We start from the raw sequence: 22,829 nt of genomic DNA, 5'->3' as shown, positions 1-22,829 counted from the left end.
TTAATCAATTAGCAAACAGACTACTGAACTTGCAGTCAGAGCTAATGAACTTCAATGGATCGTTGTCAAGACCTCTGAGTCCATGCATTAAGACAAAAGGGGAGGACTATGATGAGTTTGTTTGTAATCCAGACACTACACAATGGAGCTCATGTTTAAAATATGACAAGGAAACCAAACATTTTTTCAGTCTTTTTTGATGTGCAGACACTGACAAATTTTAAACACAATATATAACCTCTGTAAAGCAAATAAAAGGCTGCCAACAGGGAGTTCGCTCTTCCTAGTTGGCTACCTTTCCTGAAACCCTTACAAGTTCTCCTGCAGGTCAATCAGTCCCAGAAAATCCCTCCCAGAAGTCTGTCAATCACAGGCAAAAAAAAACAAAACTGAATTAATAAGATTTTCAATACCAGGTAGAAAACACTATGCAAATTGAATGTTACATAATAAGCGGTGCTAAGTAAATCGGATCATTAAAAATATATCTATGTTTTAGTTATGGCACTACTAGCAAGCATTTCTGGTTTCTCACTTTTTTATTTTTGCATAGCTGACAGTATTATTTTTAACTAAAATTTCAAATAAGAGTCTTAGGCAAAATCAGATGGAGAGTGCGGATGGAGAAGTGACGAGAATTTTCTGGATTTTGGTTTTGCATAAGCTCTCCTAAAGCGATATGGGATTCAACTGCAAGAAATTCACAGGACCTCAAAAGCATACTTTTTATAGAATATGTATTCAGTTGCTCCTTTTGGTGAAATTCTGCACTTAAGAACACACTCCCTATTCTATTTCAGTAACTAGAATTGCCACTTTTTGGCTGCAGACCAACCCAGAAGCTTTTGACCTTTTGCTTTCTTTCATCTATATGCTATTTTCTTACATGGAGAGGGGAAGACAGAATCTCTCCTTTTACAGATATATCTGTAGATTCGGTCCTTCACCTTCTCCTCCTTCTATTAGAGCTCATGGAAAATGGTCAAGTTACATATTTCAAGTCATGTATCTGTTCTGGGCTCTTTATAAATGCAATGGTCATGAAGGCCAATTGTACACACTCACAACTAAACGATGTTCCTGAAAAACCAAACGTTACTCTTTTGCTTAAGAGGAGGATCTATTAAGTCCTGGAGAAGATTCCTCTGTGAATAAGAAACTGAGATTTACATGAAGGGATCCACAGCATCTGAAGGAGAGCACTAAAGCTGACTATTCCAAACTGTGTATATTATTGCCTAATGGAAGGGGGGGAAAAAATTATCTGGCTTGTTCTACAATCAAGACCACTATTTTGCCAATATTTTCCTTATTCTTCTAGCTGGCCCACAGTATCACTGGGTTTTAATCTGTTTTTTTTGTTGTTGTTGTTGTTGCTTTTTTTTGTTTTTGTTTTTGTTTTTGTTTTCTTTCCCCACAGTGTTCCCAGGAACAGAGCATGAGGGTCTATGCCAGTCTGCCCCTTTGCTGATCTCTCTTCCCAGGCAAGCTGGCCAAGTGATGGCATCGGATCTCCATGTCTGTGCCCAAGCAGGCAGGACAGCTAAAGCTTGCTGTAGGATCTGCTTTATCCCTCTGAGATTTCTTGGCATTCTTGGAAGTAAAATGACTCTAGATAGTACATACAGCTACCATGTGTGATGCTTAAAGTTTAAAAATGTGTTCCTCTACTGAACCAACAGTTTTGGGAAGGATATCCCAAAAAGAAAGAAATTGTTTTTAAAAAGGAAATTTCACAGCTGATTTAGTGCTTCGTTTTTGTTCGCAGTTTGCAAATAAAGGTCCAGATTGGTTGCTACTATAAAAGAAAACAGACATCTGAGTAAATATTTTGAGTTTTCCACAGTGGAACACATAGCCTTCTTCTTATCAGTACACATTATTGATTAAAAAGTAGTATCATAGAATCACAGAATATCCTGAATTGAAAGGGACCCATAAGGATCATCTACTCAACTCCTGGCTCCATGCAGCACCATCTGAAAATCAGACCATTATCCAGACAGTCCGAACTCTAGCAGCTTGGTGCCATGACCACTGCTCAGGGGAGGCAGTTCAAGTGTCAAACCACCTCTTGGTGAAGAACCTTTTACTGATATCCAACCTGAACCCCCCGTGTTGTGGCTTCATGCTGCTCCCTTGGGTGGACACAGCTGTTGTGTGGACACAGCAATTAGCTACTGGCGAAGTATTTAGTGTGATGTCATGATCTTTTTTTAAAAAGAGTGGGAGATACACACATCTTCCTACTTTTTTATCCCCCAGTTAAGCAGCTTTTCTCCTCTAAAGATCGCTACTTCAACAGAGAGCAATCCATGCACCTGCAAAGTTAAAATATGCCCTAGATAAAAGGTGTTTGCACCGGGATGTACTATTCATTACGTTCTGCTCACACAGGTTTCTTGATTGATACCACTCTACTACATATGTGTTTGCGGCTTGATACTGAATTAAGTTTCTTATTTTGCTATTATTTAAAAAAAAATCTATGATAAAATTAACACCAAAGTTGGAAAATTCACAGAACCACAGAATTGTTGATGATGGAAAGGACCTCTAGAGATCTTCTAGTCCAACCCCCCTGCCAAAGCAGGCTCCCTAGACCAGGTTGCACAGGTAATTGCAAATTCAGATTGGTCAAATTGGTCTTTGAGGTGCTCTTCCAGAAAGCCTAAGACGCGGAGAACCAGACAAATTTTTAACAGCTGGTTTGGAAAACAGGTTAAATTTTAACAATTGAATCTTCTGATAGTAGCCTGACTGTCTCTTGTGGTCTTGTCGATTAAGCTTTAATATCATCCATGGTATAGCACAGCAACTCTTAGGTACTGACAGTCTCTTTGACATGTGCCAAAGGTTTCAATACAGATGGAATCAACTGCCAGATCTGTCTCATATTCGTCCAGAAAAATCTGTGCTCACGAAAAAGGCAGGATGCAGGGAAATATTTATGATTTCATTTACATGCACACACACACCAATGGTTTGCCAGTTTAGTGGGAGGGGGAAGAAACTTAAGGGCAGCATTTCAGCCAAGCACTCTGAGTCAGGTTAATCTAACTTTATCTTAATCTAAATTTATTAAAATATAGTACAAGAATACATCACTATTAAAGTGTTTGTTGGGACTGGATGAGAACAGCAAGAATGACTTGTGGAGGGGTGAGAAATATTTTGATAGATCATGTTGTAAAGTATCAATTAAGCATGAGAATATAAAAATTAAAAATTGTAACTATCATGGGTACCTTCTTTTTCCATTCTAAAGGCAGAAAGCGCTTTGCTCTACAAATGAATTCTTATAAGTCTGGAATCATTCTAAGTGATTCCATAAATCCCTGTGGGATGAAATGATAAAGCAATAGCCAGAAACAAACAGAATGTTACAGAGACAGAAAAGGCACCACAATCTTTTCCTTAAGTCACTAACAGAATTTTAAAAAGGAATATTTCAAGTCCATAAAACTCCTTTTAGATCATCGGCATCTGAGTCGGGCCTCTGATAGAGTTCTAAAGGCTTCTTTTTCATTAAAAAATAGTAGACTGAGGAATAGCACAGTAATTTGAAATTATTACTTAAAATATTAAAACATGATTTTTAGATGTTTTTAGCACAAATCACTAGGCCATGACGGAAAAAGCATTAAGTATGCAGACATTTTAGAGGGATCAAGTTGCAGCAATTGCATTCGAGAGAGAAGTAATGCCAAGAAAGTTCCTAGATACAAAAATATTACAATCTCATACAGCGAAACTACGTACAGTGAAGAAGGTAACAAAAATACTTAGGGAGACTGATTCTGAAATGTGAATTTTACAAGAGAGCATGACAGGTATAAAATTTTACACAAAATTTGGTACTGGATTTCACACAAAAAGTGACTGCCCAGCAAAATTCAGATCAGCAAAGACTCACTGAATAAAATAGTAATATTCAGAAAATATGCAATTGTTCAGATCTGCAACCTGTATTTTTATACTTCTACACAGTGACTATTTCATTGGCTGTATCCTATTAAATTAGGTTTTCATCTTCCAAAGCTTTGCAGCATTTTTTATTTTATGTTATTTTATTGGTCAATTTCCTCAGATTCACTGCAGCAGCACTAAACCTTAACCATTTCTTTTTGCTGATTTAAAGACAAGTTAGCCCAATTAATATAGGTAAATGATTATAATTGATTAGTTAACATGATGCTGGTGCTGGTTCCAAAGATTCACTTAGAAACTAAGCACAAAGCATGAATGATAGATAGGCTTTTCTAAGACACTTGTTCTGTTTTATTGTTTTCCTGTTGTAAACCACTGCACTTAAAATATGCAAGATGCCTAATGGAAGAACAACTTTGCAGGCAATGATACGACAGGACTGGGGAGTGAGAATAGATACACTGTAAGAATGTGGCGTGTGTTCCCAACACAACAACTTGAGGACACAAGTTTAGGAAGGAGGAGAGGTGACAGTGAAGGAGAGATGAAGCAAGAGAACTTGCAAAAGCTCAGACACACTAACTGTGGGCAACATTTGGAGGGACTTCAAAGCAATCTATGAGGCTCTGCAGACATCACCATCTGCCACATACTTCTAAAGATTTGATCCCTCAAGAGGCTGCTTCCTGCAAGACACAAACATCTTCACAGAAGAGATTAGAGATACATCATGAACTATATCATCCTGACCATTTATCATGATGAACCTGCCAAGTGCATTAAATTTGCATAAAAGGATGTAGTCTCCTTTAATAAGGTACCTATTTCTCTATTTCTCTGTGACAAAAAGTGAATTGAAACACATTTAGTAAGAGTGCTGCAACTAACTGCTCAGCAGAGTCTGCTTTCACAGAATTTCTGTGCTATGATCTGGCTCCAAGATTTTTTAAAAGGTCTTTTTCATTCACAGCATACGTTAAGGCTATCAGCTATCAGAACACTGCAACTGTCTACATGAATGAGAAATGCCAACTTCGATTGTCAAAAAAAATCTCACAATGTCACTTTAAAAAAAAACACAAAAACCAACAAACCCGCAACACTGAGATTCTGAATGATTATCAATAGTGGAATTATTTGTATTCACTGTAATTCTCTACATCAGTGATGGAGGTTCTGGGTGAAACTTCAACTAATTTCACATTTCTTCAAGTTTTTATGCTGACATGGCTAACACTTGCATGTGTAGGTCGTGCCAACAACCAAAGGGGAATCCTGAACGATATTCAAATCTTTGTAAGCCAGTGAATATTTGTAGATAAATAATATATTAGCTTTTTACTGAGTTATTTCTTCGTTATATGCTTTTAGATATATCCTACGCAAGTTTCAAACAACGTTCATTCAGGGTGTAGAGGTTAACTAAGAAAATCATCTTCTCTCAGGAATTTATAAAATCTTGAACTTTCACGTCAGGTCCCAAAAAAATTCAAAATGTTCTTTTAAAGGAACTTGCATCAGCAAGCCCTTTTGGTGTACCCTCCAAATTATTTTGCTCAGAGGCAATCAAGCCTGCCACATTTGCTGGCAAGCCATTTCTGAAAACTTTCCCTTCCCTTCCTAAAGCGAACTTTCAGCGTTTACTGTAGAATTCTCCTATTTCCCTGAATACAGGAAGAATGGAAAATTCTCATAAAACCTATTATGGGAAGCATACATTGAATGCACCAATTATGTACATGTATGCATCCTTTTTCCTTCCACTTTCCACAAAAGGAGATGGTTTCCAATTAATCCCTTGCAGATAGTATGTTCAAAGTTTCCAGTATAACCAGCAAGCCATCTACTAAATTCTGAATATATTTTACAAGAGCTGTTCCATTGGTTGGAAGAGACTCAGACACTCTAGAAGGACTGCTACTTGATAATGAGCTCCTCTTTCCATTGGTCACTACAAACAGGATATATAATCTACCTTGAAAACGCCTGTAGCACTCCAGTTAACACACAAGATCTCCCTCCCCTCTAGTGACTGTTTCCAGTGAGAATAAACTACAATAACTTAGTGAGAGTTAACATGAGCCATTTCTTAAGCTTTTGATGCTGATGATCCCAGTGTTGAGCATGCTGTTGCTTAAGATGCCTGCCCATGGACAGTTTTGGCTCCCCTAAAGGAAGCTGCCAATGGGCTCCCAGATCCACCAATCTAGCCAGGGTCTCCTCTTTATGTCAGGGACATCTGCAAGTACTTGCTTAGCAAAACCACAGCCAACATAGCTCTTCAGAAAGTATCAGTTCAAAGAGGAGTAAGGCGGAGAAGTTGATGTAGAAAAACACAAACAGCCTGTAATCTGGAAAATTTAGGCCGAAACACAAGAACACATCTGAGCGATGCTACTGTTAGAAGTTCCAGTTCAGATGCAAGGCTTTACTGCTGAAAATCTAACAATACTCCACACCTTTCCTCAACTCAGCTTCCCAAAAGCCCAATAGCAGCATTTCCTGTTGATGTTCAGCAATATATTTACTATCTCCCTGTTCCTGTGGTGACAGAACACCTCAGAGTCCCTAACTTGCTAAACCAGAGGAGCTGAAGGGATTTAGTGGAGTTTGCATCAAGTGTGGGCAGCTTGGCATGAAAATTGGCAGAGCTAAGGAAACTGTCCCAAGAGGCCTGTTGGTGAAGGCGTAAGGAGGGGATTATTTGAAACTGTGATAGTGAGAAAGTTTGAGGCCATCATTCTTCCATGGAAGACTGGGAACTCCAACAGGTTTGCACCTCAAAGGTGCAGAGCATGGAAAACAGATAAATGCAAGTGCAAAGCCTTTTTGGCAAGAAGCCACTTAGGAATTTAAGTCTGCTATATTTGGGAAGAATCTGGCAATGTTTTCAATGCCAGCAATAAATAAATCAATCAGTGCTCACCACCGTCATTGACTTCCTTGCGATTCCTCCACGCTTACATAGCTGTGTCCAGCTTTCTAGCCCAAATCACTTTACTATACAACTGCTTGTGTTTTGAGAGCATTCTTTAATGGATTCATGCTCAAAGAGTAAAAGGCAGGCAGCAATACACACTTCAATATTTAAAAGCATAAATAAAAATCTTAACAGATCCCAGATGTTTAATTTCCTCCAGCCCTTGTCAATGATTGAGTTGGAGCTGATGTAGATGATTTTTTTTAAGATCAGTGGTCAGTTTGATGCTGAAAAAGGTTCAGATGTCTGGAAATTTCAAATGCAATTTCTACAAATTAATAAATCATGAAGTAGATGCAAGGGAGACAAGCATGAATGTAAGTGGCTGCACTTCTGCAAACTTACTTTATGACCTGAAATGCATCCACAGGTTTTAAATGCAACTGTAAGATAACAGTAACAATTTGTCAGCATATAGAAAATCCCATAGAGGTAATTATTTCAATCTCTTTTTTTTTCTTTCTTTTCAGCAAAAGAACTCCAAAGGCTCATACAAACAACAAGCTGAAGGAACACATATTTTAAGGTAAATATAATGTGCTGGTGCTGTTGAAACTAATGAAGAATTTGCTGTTTACTTCAGCAGAACTAACATTTGCTAGCTGCATCCATTTGTCACTTATTAAAGCAATAAGTTACTGTTTACTGTACCAGACAAATCAAGACTGTACAGAAAATGCATCTATAAAAAAAAAGCTACTGAATTGAGTTACTAAGGCCACGCTGCCAAGCACACAAGTTCGTAACAGTAATGAGGGGCTGAATTATTTCAGTCTGATTTTTACAGGGAGAAGTCCGCAGCCCCCAAATAATGGCAACGAGGAGAGGGATGGGTTCTGAAAGCCCACATTTAGCTCACACAAATCTATGATGTGTGCACTTGACGTCACACCAGAGCTGCAAGTCTGCCAGTTCATCAGCCACAAACCACACATGCTGCCCATTTCAGGCAGTTCAGACCCTAAAAGGCCATGAATTCCATTCAATTGCCTTCTTTCCCCTTCTTAGTAAAGCAGCTGTTTGAGAAAAACACTGAAAAACATTAGCTATGGATGTCCAGGATTTGCTTTTGATTGGCACTGAAACCAAACAAATGAAGAAGGCTAATAACAAATCTTTTAAAATTGGTTATTTATTAATACATCTACCAATGCAGACTTTGGAGTCCACTTTCAAAGAATGTGGATAAGCTCAGCTAAATGATTTATTTTCTACAGCTTGCCAGATCTAACTATTATTCTGCTGAATTATGTGCCATTCATTTCTCTCTCCAGTTAAACTTCTCATTGAAGACTTCCCCCCTTTCTTGTTATTTGCTTTGCTTCTCAATATTCCCTGATAGTGCTGCTGTTTTTAGCAATACTTTCTGTTATACCTTTGGCATTTGTGAAATGATAAGGGCAAACATAATCTAAGCCTCTGAACACACAACATTATCACACAGACAACTACGGACCACACTTAAAATCTGCATATGTCCTCCTCATCATTTAAGATGCGTCAAACTCATCTCTGAGTTACCTAAAATTGTTTACTATGAGAACACGTAGGTCTCAAACCCAAATTTTTACTGAATCAGCTCCTGCAGAAAACTGGCAGTGATGAATCTGGCACATCCAGACGCTGGGCTGAATGCTAGTTCCACTGCTGTAAACAGGAAAACTTTGCCTGGGATAGGACACTGCAGTTACAAAGCAGGAAGAAGTGCCTGAAACAAAGGTAGGAAGCTTGTGAGAGAGAAAAAAGGATTAGGAAAGAAAACAAACAAAAACAAAAAATAAAACAAAACAAAAACACAAAGCAAAACAAAACAAAAAAAACAATACCACCGGCCCACAGACAGTACTTTATTTGCAATCGTGCCATCTGTGTGCCATCAATCTCTAAGGAAGGGAAAGACTGCTGGGCTGAGCACTCAATTTATATTTCTCAGTTGACTCTTCTACTCACACTTGGCGTTCTCAAGCTTAGCCTAGCTATTCTGCTAACAAAATTTGCACACCAGGTGGGTTTGTCCAAGTTCCATGGTCCTAATAGTGTCATATACTTCCTAATAATAATCTTGAAAATTATATAGGTAATTGTGTTTGTAAAAGGCCACCCTCAGCAAAATCTGGAGGGCTCTTTCCTCTCCACAGGAAAAAATGTTTTAATAAAACAGTGCCGTTAAAAATACTGCCATTAAAAAACGGTGAGAAGAAAACTATTAAAAATTACACTCTTTTTGCTGCTGTCTTAAGATGTTAACAAAACTAAAAGAGTTCTCGGGTCTGCAGAGGGTAAAAGAGCCCCAACCAGGATGGGGGCTGAGCAGGAGTAGCATCCTTTGGCTCTGTAAGACCACAACCCAGGATGAGACATTAACATTCAGACCCCAGACTGGACAGCAGGAGGGCTCCTGTGCACAGGTTGGGCCTCGCCCTGCAGAGGTGCAGCTCGCTGCTTCCCTTCCTTATTGAAATTCAGTCCTCCTAATTCACATTGCAGAAAGCAAGAGCATAATGAAATACAGCAGAGATCATTTCAGCAGTTTTTACCCACCCATGCTCCTGACCAACACATAACCCCTCACAGGACTCTTCTCAATCTGAAGTAGCCTCAGGAACAACTTATGTTTCTATAGCGTGGTAATCATTAAGACTGCTATTAGATCACCGTTCAGAAATGCATCTGTAACTGTAACTACCTTCATTGGTCTAACACACCAAGACAGTCCCAGTTCTGCTTAAGATAGCTCACTTTTTCCAACAGACAATTTAAACAGCCTCTTTCCCTCACAAGTGGAATAAAAAATTTACAACCAGCTCCCTTATTTGCAAGCAAATACAGGTAATGTCTGTTAGACAGCAAAATCCATTAGGCACTGGATAGTTTTGGTACTGTGAGCTGCCTCCAAAAGGCAACAGATGTGGGGAAGGGGGAGGGGAAAGTTAATTTTGTCTTTTTAATATTCAAAGTGGGTTTGTTCTCACTGGCTAATTAAATCAGTAGAGTGCAAACAATAAAAGAAAAAAATAATTGTTGCCTTTCTTCCCTAGAACAACCTCTCTGGTTCTAACAAGACGTTATAATATTTCCACCCCAAATCCTTTTCAAATAACATACATACAACCCAACACCAGCCTCATTGAGAAGAATATGCCTTTCTTGAGGAATTTAAGATAAGTTGTTCTTCCACTGTTATGAAAAAGTGGGCTTGGAATGAGCTTCTCTGATTGACACAAAACTACTGAAGAATTACACTTTAAAAGGAATAGATTTAATAACAGTATCAGACGTACAAATCAACTATCCGAACACTACCCTAAAATACATTTGTACTTTCTTGGCAAAGCCAGTAGGTTTGCACAAGCATGCTGAATTACTTGAGAAGTAATGAAATGTGTTAATAACATTAAACAGTCATCTTCCAAGAACTTGCTGCATAATGGCATTTCTAGTCAGATAATTCTTTGTGGTGCATAAATACATGTAGTATCAATTAAAGCATTTGATTTATAAAATCAAAATGAATGTGTTATATTTAAATTTGGATAGAAAGAATTTTAAATACTACTACCTACTTTCAGCCTTCAGTTAGTTACAATATACAACACAGTACCAAAGAGAAATGGAGAATACAACCACAACTCCACTGTGCTAGCACTGTACCAGAACTGAGAAGATGGTCCCATCCCCAAAAATCTTATAATTAAATATTATAATAGACATATTTATAATATAAATATATATTATAATAAATATAATGAAGACAGGAGCGTGGATGAACATCAGTAGCCACCCTCAATTTCAAGTGTTCGGCAAAGAATCCAAATATCTCCATGTGAAATAAGATAGGTAGCATGCACTGAGCACTGAGCTGCTCACTTCCCACTGCAGATAGTTCAATACAACTTTGGGCACGTGTTGTCTAACTGCAGTGTTCAAGTGACAGCATTGTGGACATACCAGAAGGTAATGGAGAACAGAAGGATGGAGTCCCCCTGCCATTTCAGCTCAATTGCTGACAAGCTTTTTACAAGTACTGGGATAAAGGAAAGTAATGTGGGACTTAACGTGTGAGTTTTTGGGAACTCCTTTCATAGATGATCCCAAACAACCATGGATGTAGTTGTTTGAAGATGCAAGAAGTGACCAACAGAGAACATAGGTAGTGAGGTACTGTGAGGTCCTGAGCTTTTACAGCTACGGAGCTCCACCTCAGCTTGACACCGTATTGGTCCAATTTTAAGTCTATCAAGAATAACTCATAAAAATGTAACTTTATTGTTATTGAATTATCTGCAGATGAAACACCTCAAATTCAGGGTATTACAGAGCTCTGTATTGTATCTGCCAAATGCTTGCTATATTTTCCATTCAACTCCACTGTACAAAAGTACCCAGCACCAAAACGTACCTTATGCCCTTCCAAGCATTTTCCTGGTTAATGGCTCTCCAAATTAATGGCTGGGAACAAATAAAATATTAGCTCTGTACTGCAGCCATAACTGTGTTTCTCTATGTAATCCGAATGACGTGCAAACATCAGAGCACTGGAGATAAAAGCAAGTAGACTTTGTGATGTCCCATGTTACAACACTTCAAATATGTGTTATGAAGACCATGAAGAGAAATGAGCCCAGTAATGATTAATTTAACTATGTCAAGGAAACGGAGTAGAGTAATCCAGCCAAGAGACTTCTGTTGATACTCGTAAGAGAGAGCATTTATCAATAACCACTAACCTCTGGATTCTAGCTGTTAGTTTGGTGCTGCCTGTGTTACTTCTTAAGCCACCAGGTGTCACAGTGGCTCAATGGAGGGGCTCTTGTCCGTCTAGACACACAAGTTGTGGCTTCAGGTTACAGACCAGAGTTCACACCGCCTGCACGAGGAAGTCAGTGACACTGAATATTTTGATGAAAACTATCCTCTGGATGAAACAGTCACGGGGTAACTCGGATGCTCTTGATGTGAGTGTTAAATAATCCTGTGGCACTGCCACAGGAGAGATGTACTCGGTGTTCTGGTGTCTTGACCGATCTTTTTACTTTGTATTATTAACCCTGCCACAGTGTTAAGAGGCACTGAAAAGAGCTGAGTTAATCATTCATATCAAATAATAATTTTTGTGAATTCTACTCTTCTTTTTACTCAGAGTTGCTAGGAATTAATGACAACTTACTTGAATGCATTAATTGTTCAAATTCAAGACATATATTTGCCTGTCTTTCATAAGATTGTCTGCTGTATGCATGTAATATTATATTAAATATATACACTGCAAGTGGTCATATATCACGTGTTTCTATTTCTCATTCTCGACTAGAGGAGCAGAGATGGAGCTGAAAATGTTGGGAAGCTTCTCATTTTTTCACCTATTTTTCCTTTTTACCGTGCAGTTACTTTAAAAATGTAAATAGGACCTTACCCTAAGAAAAAAAATCTGCAAGTACATCATATTTCCTGATCTGGTGGCAATTTTCCCATTGCCAACACTCATTGACATTAATTTGCTTTATACGCATACACCAGTCAGTCATCATTGCAAAGCAATAGGAGATTTGTCTCTGGCGTATCGAATTGCTAAAGATCATGGCTCTATCTTGAAGGCTCTGGAAACTAAAAACAGGAAAGTGCTTTTCAGCTTAGCCCATATAAAGCAAACAACTTCTATCCAGAATGCTTAACAACTAGAAATTTGCATTCTGCAATTATTCGTGAGAATAAAACATCGGTGATCAAACATTCACACAAACACATAAAGAGCACAGGCACAGCCAAAGAAAATTCACTGTTAAACTGCAGTGCATAGTCATGGAAATTCTGCACGAAGCATTTGTTGCGCTCAGGTAATGAACCTTTACCCAGTATGCTGGCTTTTCATGTCCCATTATTCATGCCAACACATTCATTAAAATGAGCCTTCGCTTTTTAACATAATCGACAGCGTGCATAGGTGTGGCCTTCAAAGAGTTATTACCACAGTTTACAGGCATGCTGTTCGTAAATACAAGCAGAACGCCGGTTGGTGCAAAATGCCAAGCTTCCCACAAAACATATGGTAATTTTTGCTCTGTAAAACAGATAGATGCGCTATATAATGCATAATTGCAGCACATTATATATGAACTTCTAATTGCTTAAAATGATACTTCAAGATCACATCAACAACATTATTACCCAATTACTCTAAGGGTTAACTGATTCTCCAGTGATTAAGTCTAGGTAAAAGTGAGCGAGCTATTGTGTTGCCTTCAACCGCTGAAACAAGCAATATGGTTGCAAAGGCACATATAGAATCTGTAAGCTGTGGATGTTTTTATCATTGTGGTATGGCAAAGAAGAATGGTGAATAAATGTTGGCCAAGTACCAAAGGAAAGAGGGTCCTGCAAGATGCTGGGTGACTTCAACAGGAAGAATTTTCATTTGCTGCAAAGGAACTACTTTGCCTTTACTTAATGATGGTTAGCAGCCACAATAACGGTATTATGATGTGAAATGGAATAACATGTAAAGATTTTCAGTGCTTAAAGTAGAAACAAGAATTACTGAAGATGGTAACAGTGGCAAGTTACTGTTAGAACATGAGGAACTGAGTACACAGCACTTCATATTCCCTTTCATCAGTTGTAAGTATACATATACACACATATATATATATATCCAGCTTGCAAACCTAAGGGCAAAACAGGTTTCACACTTGCCTTGAAGGTCCTCTACTCCTTAGAAAAGGAGATGGTCAGGAATACCAGTGTTGCTGATTGTCCTCCTGAAGGACAAAGTGAGAGTGCTCCAGCTTAAATAGTAACACAAGAAAGTTTCACTCTTTTCTGTTTTCTGAGCTTTTTCCTCTCTCCATGTGACTTCTGTAGTTAAAGATTTAGAATGTTTCTTTTTGTATAATGTGGTTATTAATATTTCAGAAATCTCTTTGTACCCTGCTCTAGAACAGATGGCAAGTCTTTCTCTGATACAATGTTCTGCTAATGGCTGAAGCAAAACTACACAACCAGAACACGAATCACAATAAGATACGTGAAATCATGCAAATATGCAATGTATTGAGAAAGTCTTAACTCTCCCAATCAATTTACTACTTCACCAAATAACCTAATAAAAAAAATAATTAGAAAAGACAAGTGTTTGAAAGTCCAAAGAAAAAAAGTATGTTGGAAAACAACATAACAGTAATACTCCAACAAGGACATTTGGTTCACGCATTTATTAAGTTTCTGAAGAATGAGCACAGTGGGTTTATGACTCAGCCCATCCTTGGGTCTTTATTAAGCAGGGGTGTCCAAATGTGATCTCTGTTATACACATTCAATGTTTCTATGAATGCAACAGACAAGGTCGTGCAACTAATCTGTGCAACCCTCTTGCACAGTCATGAAGTCATGAAGAATGCTCAGGTCTGCAGCCAGCAGTTGTATCCTGGGTAGGATCTGGACAGGCATTAAATCTGCTGTACCTGACCAACCTGATCACAAAAATGTACTCAGAGATCACATTTCCATCTTCCCTTTTGAACCACACACACAAATAGCACAGATAGGTTTTAACTACTTTCAGTTCATCTAACCAGGCTTGGCAAGCTGACTGTGGCACAAAGGCTATCAGCAGTACTGGATATCACCCTGAGACTTATTGCAGCAATGTTCTAATTTATCAAATATTCAGAAGGATACAGCAATCCCTCTATTCAGTTTGCAGATACTCAGGCAGCAAAGTTGAAGCACAGTTAGAAACCCATGTAAAGGTATGGCTTTGGTGTGTCAGTTGTGAGTTTGTGACTGCCCTGATGAGTACTTGGATATGAGTACTGACAGCAGAAAGACCTTAAGGAGCACGTCTCATCTGATACCTACACAGGCTGTAGAGTTATGAAAAGTACTGATGACTTATTCAAAAAAAAAATAAAGCAGCCTTTACCTTGTGCTTCAGTGCTGCATGCTGCAGAGAGGAACAGCAGCCTGGCCAGCAGGCTCACCATGTGGCTTCTTGTTGATGGAGCAGCAAGGCAGTGCCCAGGGAGCCCGTGTCTTGTGGACAGGACCCTGTAAAATTTATGGCTGCTGAAAGGATTCTACCACCAATAGACTTTGGCCACCAAAACCAAGCATTTTATTTCTGCAAAGATCTTTTGTTTCCAGGTCAGTGATTTTTCACTAGCCCCATAAGGCACAGAAGTGGCAGAGTCAACTCAGAAGCATCAGCTGATCCCACCCCAATATTTGTTGCCCTCAGGTGGCTCTAGCTGATCCTCACTTATTTCAGAAGAACCAAAAGTACCCTTTGACACAGATGAGTAACTGGGTTTGAGTGTAGCAGAACATGGCTGTCCTTCAGAATGTAACAGAAATGGAAATAGTATTATGGCAATGAAGCATTTTCTGTCTGAACAACCAAGGCCAGCAAGAACATACTGGGAAAAGAAACACACAGTGCTAAGGAGATTTCAGCCAGGGTCTCAGAGAGGTTTCTTCCATTATTTCTGGTAATATATAAAGCCAACAGGCTCTGTCCTACCCCAGCCATTTCTGGAAGCCACAAACCATCTGCCACTGTGTCCCACCAGGATCACCCCGAGGCCCTGAGCAGACCAGGAGCCACTTTTGGAAAAGAGCACCCAGCAGACTGAGGATATACGCTGACTTGTTTACACAGTGCAGCTAGGAAAGCAAGCCTTGCTCGGGAGGAAGCAAACACACAAAGTATCAGCTTGGTCGGAATGCCTGTTTACAGCAGATATGCAACTTTTGGCAAAAAGATATGAACAAATATCATTTGAAGCAAAAAGTCCAGCTAAAAAATATTGTAATGTGTTTAGCAATCCATCCATATACTTTTTCTATAAACAAAGGAAGTATATACACCAAAACCAAATTCTTTTAAAATCTGGTCTTGCAATCCAACAGCAGGCAGAACTCCAGCCGAAGTGAGAGCGCAGGGCTGGGACTTTGTCAAGGTCCCTGCTTTGCTCCCTCTCACCATCCAGAGGCTGCTATTTGTTAGACTGGATCTGCACAGTAAATCTTGTTTATATCAGAGAAAGACTGAGTTTAAGGGATTTTTTTTTTAAAGTGGATTTGTGGTTTAAAGAATGAAGAACAAAAAAAAGGAAAAAAAAAGAAAGGGTTGAGAAGATTTATTTATAGAAAATGATCTAGCAAGCATCACAATAACTTACAGGGGGATCCAGCCTCCGTATTTTTTATTGACTCTCCCCTTCCCCACTCACCAGCTCCTGCCCCAAAAGCTCCCTGTCCCTTAAGCATGCAGTTTATATTATAACTACAGGGGAAGAAAAAAAAAATGCAGCAAGACATCTTCAACTGTAAGCTATGGATCAGCACGGAAAGGAAGCTGTCTTTTATTTCTTTCCCAGCCTCATAAGTATTGTTAGTTTGTAAAAATTTTAATTGAAAACAGCTGCAACAGTTTTGTGTGCTCTTTTTTTTTTTTTTTTTTTTTTGTAAGGGATGAAAAAGATTCTATGAAATAAAAGACAATCAGGAAAATGAGCCCTGAATTCATCCTGAAGACCGTGTCTGTCGAAACGAGTTCAAGGGGTTCTTTTAAAACTGACCTCAGCTTCAGCAAAGCAGGATTTTAGAAGTAGTTACTGAAAATCCTTTACTGATGTTCCTAGAATTGCTGCGTACTATTGGTGTGGTTGTGGACGAATGGCTATTTCCTCAAAACTACTCTGAGACAGAAGTTTATGTTTTCCCCCAACAAAACAAACTCATCAGACAAACTCAAATCTATGTATACAACATCAGAGATCTGTTTGCGATACGAAGTTGCTATGTGAACAAACGTGATGTCACAACAGATATTTTTATGACTAATCTATTAAAAGCACTTTCAGAAGAAGAGGAAAAGCTTATTTCATTAGATAGCAATGCGGGGAAGTAAAATAAGAGACTTTCATTTAACTGTAGAATTTTGTTTTGCTTTGCTGTGATTTGCTTCACTTTAAATATTTGCTTGGATCCGAATGTCTGTGTGAGCTTCCAGCTCATTTGGTACCTTCTAAATGATCATAACATCCTCCTTTATTTTTCCTTTTAATTTTCTTTAAATTTTCTTCCATCGTGAAATCTCTGCTTTTGAAAATTCACTATAGCGTTTCAAAGGGGTTTAATAAGGTTTGATTAAGCTAACTGTCATTAAAACAAACACGCCGCTAATCAAGTTCTGTAGTCACCCTTCCAACACTGCCCTCCCAGCTAGGAGGGCTCTGCTCTCCTGCAGCAGAGAGACACAGGCAAATTCCATACACTGTGACAGACAGAAGTTTTGCAAATTCAGGGAACTAAACAAACCCGTGAGAAGCTCAATACGATGCTCTGATTATTGGCAATAAAGCAACGCCTCAAACTTTAAACTGTCAGCAACTTTAAGTGCTCCATCCACAGCGCACTGCTACTGAAAAATAATTATCTACAAGATATAATCATCTTTTGTTTTCTTTTAAGAGTGAGCAATTTCAAATGATTGAATATTACAGTGGAAAAGGATTTACAACATCAAAACATCAAAGAGAAAAAGAGGTGTTTTTTTTTTTTTTTTTTTTTTAACATAGAGTTTAATAAAGAACAGAGAAAATACTGAAGCTAATTTGCCTACACTGCGTACTACTCAGGACTTGAGAAACTGCTGAATATACCACAACAACAGCCCTGCTCTCCTGAAATGTTCAAACAATGCAGATACAAAAATATTAAGATAAACTGAGTTTGAGTGAGCAGTCATGAAATCCTTAAACCGCAAGCACAGCAAGGGAACATCTATATTGCAGTTACCCAGAAAGTTAGCTAACTGTGAGAGAAGTGCATAAGGTTTATTTTTATATCTGTCGGAGATTATTAAACATTTCAATATGCTTTTACTTCTTTAAGTCCGGACTGTTGATACGTTACAAACTGGCACTAGGCAAGCCCAAGAATTATTAAGAAATCATGTATTTATTTCCATTAGAGAAAAGTATTACAAGATAAGATTTCTTCGAACCACTTGTAAGGAAGCTGAGGTGTTCCTGTCCGGCAGCTTACAAGGCAGGCTCCCCGCATTACTTCAGATGACACAGGAATTAGCTGGGTGCTGGCCTCCCGCCAGTCCTTACATCACACAGCCACCCCCTGCCTGGGTGTGATTGGAATTCCTCGCCCAGGACCGACCCTGGATTCAAACAGGAGCTGTAGGTTCTGCCCAGAAAGTTGTGACAAGTTTGGAGAGCGCAAGTTTGCACATCCAGCACGGGCTGCAGCTGCTAATTTCTTACTTTCCTCTCTACCTTTCCTTCCTAAAGAAAACAGGAGTGACGAAGACATCCACACTGCATCTAAATGACCTTTATTTACCACTGGATACTCTGTCTGATCAGCACAGCCCTTAAGGGGCCTATGTACCCTTTCCACCTAATGCTGGCACAGCTCTCAGGGAGGGTCCCTGAAAGCAGAGCAGCTCTGTGGGCACTGCTGCCCCTGTGAACCACTCACCCCGCACTCACCCTGATGGCAGCAGACGTGGCATGCACCTGCCCCAACGGCAGCCCTACCAGCCCTGAGCTTCCTTATAATCACTTTCACCCACCTGCAAGCTTCATTCAGAAGTTGCAGGAGTTCACTGCAAAGGGGGGTTCTGCAGATGGAGGGGAGGAAAGGGACAGACATGACATACAGACACTCCTTCCATGGCTTTCTGTCCATCCTATGCACAACTTCCACTGCTGTGAGGGATGGCAGAGGACCCAACTCTAGAAGACTGTTAGGAACATCTCAATTTTTTAAGAAAATGACACAATCCCTGAAGCTTCCAGGCACACATTTGGGATGGGACAAGGAATAAGAGCTGTAGGATTCTCCTTCTTTTTTTAGAACAAATGATCACTAGCTCTCCAGAAGCTGGGTATGAGCAGAATCTGACATCGTGCTACCCCCCAGCCTTTGGGCAGTGTTTCCTTTCCCCTTAAGCTGCTTTCCTGACACTCACCTACCCCCTGGGGCTCCACCAGAGAGCAGTGCCTATGTTATCCGAAAGGCTGCCTGAAGAGAAATGCTCACATGGCACGCCAGCATCACCCAAAGCACAAGCACCTCCCATGGCATGTGGGACTGCATGGGGCTGGTCTGGAGAAATTCAGAGCCACTCACATACGCTCCAGAAGCCTTCAGCTCCTGAGCACAAGCACACTTGAAAGAGGGGGACATTAATGCAAAACTTCTGCTCCCCACCTGCCTGAGGAGGCAGCAGGATTCCTCGCAGGGTGTCTGCATCCAGGCACTGTGAGTGGCCCAGGAAACTCATCTGCTTTTTTTAGTATTATTATTTTCTTTATTAAGGAAGGGGTTTAAAGTGGGGGATAAAAGAGACCACACGAAGCTAGCTAGAAAATGCATGTCAACAAACAACAATACTTACAGCACAGAGCAGAGAAATCAAAAAACAGACAACCAGAATGGAAACACTGAACAATCACAATGCAAAATTCTTTCTGCTCTGAGCAACTAAAAAATGATAATAATAATAAATGCTTGAGCATAAGGCTTTCATTAACAGAGCACTATCTTCAGTCAGATCCTGCTGGAACCCACGGCAGCACTACAGGAGGGTTCCTGCTTGTTCCCCACCCACCATCTCATTGTAGGTGCCCCCCAACACAGCAGGCTCTTAGGACGGTGTAGAAGGGGCTGCTTTATGAGTCCCTCCAAAACTTTGAGTGGAACGTCTGTAAGGGAGTTGCAATTGGAAGCTGTGGCCCAAAGTGTTGCTGAAATAATATGTAAAATAGCGATATGAACACTGACTGCATGTCGGTGTGGCTTCGATAATAGAACCCTAAAGGAATCTCTGAACAATACAGATTTCTGCTGCTTGACAAAGTCTAGAAACTACAATGCCAGTATGTACAGAAATGTAAGATCAGAGTTGCGAGACACTGACAAAACACTTGCAGAACAGAAAAAACACACAGAACCACCCCACCGACACCCAAACGGCCGAGACCAAGGTGCACCAACAATTGGGGCACAAGTGCAGAGCGGTCCCCGTGGTTCTGGGGGCTGCTGTAAGCTCCCCGCCAGCACTGAGAGGCACTGAACCCCACAGCAGCGTGCGGGAGCAGCAGTGGCAGAGCCCAGCGCCGGGAGCGGCGGCCAATCAGAAAGCAGGTCACCGCTCGTGTGTGCACTGTGTACACTGAGCGGCACTGCCTCCATGGCTCGGCTGACAGTCGGGCATGCATGCGTGCTTTATTTTGTTGTGACCTCTGGTTCTTTCCAGGAACTACAGCATAACAAACGGGTCGGTCCAAAACCCTTCGCCACGCTTGGTGACACCGATTCAGCAGACACGGGTGTCTGTACGAAGCTCTTAATTACACAAGATGGGTACTTTTACAAAGTGTTTGCAGGGCAGCGCCGGCAAAGTATGGCAAAAATCCCAGCGCCAGGACAATCTGCTACCCAAACACAGCCACATGGCAGCACTGCAGCCCGATCCCGGCCACGCTACACTCCGGCAGGCAGAAGTGCGCCGTGTTAACCACGCAAACAACAGGCTGCAGCCTCCCCCGCTCTTTCCCTGAGCGGCCGAACGTCCCCTCTCCGTGCAGCACTCCGCTCCGTGGCAGCTGCCCCGCTCCGGGCCGGCCGCACGGCGCCCACACTGCGCCCAGCGCGGGCAGCACCGCGGAGTTCCCGTCCCGCGGCACTTTGACAGCGCGCGGCGGGGCGGGGAGGCATCGCCCGCCCGCGGCACCCGGCGTGAGCGCGGCTGCCCGTCCCCCGGACACGCCATCCGCGAGCGCAGCCGGGGCGCAAGTTTGCAAAACTCCGCTCCTGTTTGCTGCTGCCATTCCTTTCCCTTTGTAACGAGTTTCCAGGTGCGGAGCGGATCGAGGCTCGGCTCCCCCCCGCACCTTTCCCCGCGGTTTCCGTGGCGGCGCCTCGCCCCGTAGCAGCCGGACGGACCCCCAGCGCTCTGCTGGGGCTGGAGAGCCCCGCAGTGCCTCCCGAAGTGCCGCGCCGCAACACCGCCGCTCAGCCCGAACGGGCGCCGACCCCGAGAGTTGCTCCGCACGGAGACATAACGAGGGATCGCCCAATTAAAGTGCCCGGTTAACGAGGGCTTCGCCGCACACCCGCGCCGCCGAGCGGGACGGAGCCGCGCGGACTCACCTCGCTCCGCGCCTGCAGCCGCTTGTTCATTTCGTAGATTCGGTACTCCGGCTGCACCATGTACGGCGTGTGCCTCCTGTAGAACGGGCCAAAAGGAGAAGAATAGAAAGGGTCATGTGGTGCGCTGGACATCTTGCCTGCTCGCGGAGGTTCAAGCGACACAGAGTACCGCCAACCTCCATGCAGAGCACATGGGCTGCGCGCTCTCCGCGGCACAAAGTAGCGGCAGGCGCACACGCACACATGCGGGCGGGGAGCTGCCGGGGAGCTGCCTGCGAGCCCTCAGCGCGGGCGGCGGCGGGGGGGGCGCGGGGCGCGCCGGGGCGGGCGGCAGTGGGCGCGGGGAGCGGGGGGCCGCGGGCAGCGCCGCTCCGCTTTAAAGCGGCGGCTGCCGAGGGGGTCATTTCCTGTTCGCGCCGTGGGAGCGCCTCGCCGGCGGCATTTTCCTCTGGCGGCCCCGCGGAGGTGCGGGGCTCCGCTCGGCGTCTCCCCGCCAGGACCCCTGAGGAGCCCGGCGGCGGGGCTCGTTAGCATATAGCTGGTTTTAACGCTGCCTGAGCCCGCGCGGGGCCGGGGGCGAAGGGCGCGGGGCCTCTCCGCGCGTGGGGCGCCTTGGGGAGCGAGGGGCCTCCCCGGCACGGAGCTCCGGCGGGACTGGCGCGGAGCCGCGGGGTTCGTGGCCGCCCGCGGAGCCCCGCTGTCCCCGGGGCGGCTCAGAGCGAGGGGCCGCCCGCGGCCGTCAGCAGCATCTCGTGCGCCCGTCCTGCCTCTGTTGGGGTGAAATAACGCGGGACCCAGAACTGCACGGGGCCCACGGAGGTGCGGGGGGAACTTTATCGGTTGGCTCGTTACGTGCACGAGGAGCCCCGGACAGCACGGGGACAGCACGGGGCTCCTCACAGCGCTGAGGGTGTGAGGGTACGGCACGGGGCTGCTTACTGTATGGGCTCCGAGGGGGAGCAACCACCGAACTGGTGTGCAGACCATAAACAGCGCTGAATTAATCTCTTAACTACATTCATTCAAGCAAATGGAACCACTCTAGGAACGGATTCCGTTAGCTGATATGACAAATGGAATGGCTATGGGGCTGCGTGCAGCCCGTCCTGTGGGTGGGGAGCCGCAACACGGCCCGTACGTATCGTGCTCTACACATTGACTGACCCCAAACATACAGCAGCCTTGTATGGCTTCACCCACTGCCAAAAAACTTAATGTCAATCCAACCGAAAGTAGGAATATTTAGAGACAGATTTGAAAAATCCCAATTTCCATTGGCTTTCTCCATTTCCATCTCCATAAGCTAAATCACTTTCTTCCACTGACCACTGATCACAATCACAATTTATCTTCGAAGAACCCATTAATGCTTAGCAAAACTCTTTCTATACGCTCTTGTGGAGCAACAGCTTCCAGAAGAAGTGACGTACTGAGCTGCTTCATAGCCTTCCCACAGCTTCTGCCACTGACCACGGAGCCAGCAGATCCTACATGCCCTAGCTATGCAGCAATGCTGTATGGTTGTTCCAGGCCCATCCCAGCCAGAGCGGAGCCTAACAAACAGCACACCCAGCCCTGTGGTGCTGCAGTGCCAGTGCCAATGTCCTGCCAGTGTTTGCTGGCAGTTCAGCAGCCTGCAACGTGGCTGCATGCCTGCGAGAAGGATGCCTTGGGGCTTCCCGCCTGTATTCCTACAAACCCCGCCCAGCTACCTTTGAGTCTGAAACTAAAATGATAGGGAAATTAC

General features: G+C 42.6%; 1 protein-coding gene across 14 annotated transcripts in view; it reads right to left on the bottom strand.

The window, feature by feature from the left end:
• Positions 1-21,800, bottom strand: part of LDB2 (LIM domain binding 2) — a 209,254-nt gene extending 187,454 nt beyond the window's left edge. For 3 of the 14 annotated variants that reach the window (XM_085223429.1, XM_031553184.2, XM_031553183.2), the window contains exon 1: positions 21,083-21,798. In XM_085223429.1, the coding sequence (XP_085079555.1) occupies positions 21,083-21,214 (132 nt within the window). In that variant the 5' untranslated portion in view covers positions 21,215-21,798. Of the gene's footprint in view, positions 1-21,082 lie in introns of all 14 variants that reach the window. The other 11 variants (XM_031553180.2, XM_031553182.2, XM_010710365.4 and 8 more) reach the window with 9 other exon arrangements.
• Between the last annotated feature and the right edge of the window lie 1,029 nt (positions 21,801-22,829).

The sequence above is a fragment of the Meleagris gallopavo genome, chromosome 4, assembly GCF_905368555.1.
Source record: "Meleagris gallopavo chromosome 4, MGAL_WU_HG_1.1, whole genome shotgun sequence".
Taxonomy (NCBI): Eukaryota; Metazoa; Chordata; class Aves; order Galliformes; family Phasianidae; genus Meleagris; species Meleagris gallopavo.
This window is presented reverse-complemented; position numbering and strand designations above follow the sequence as displayed.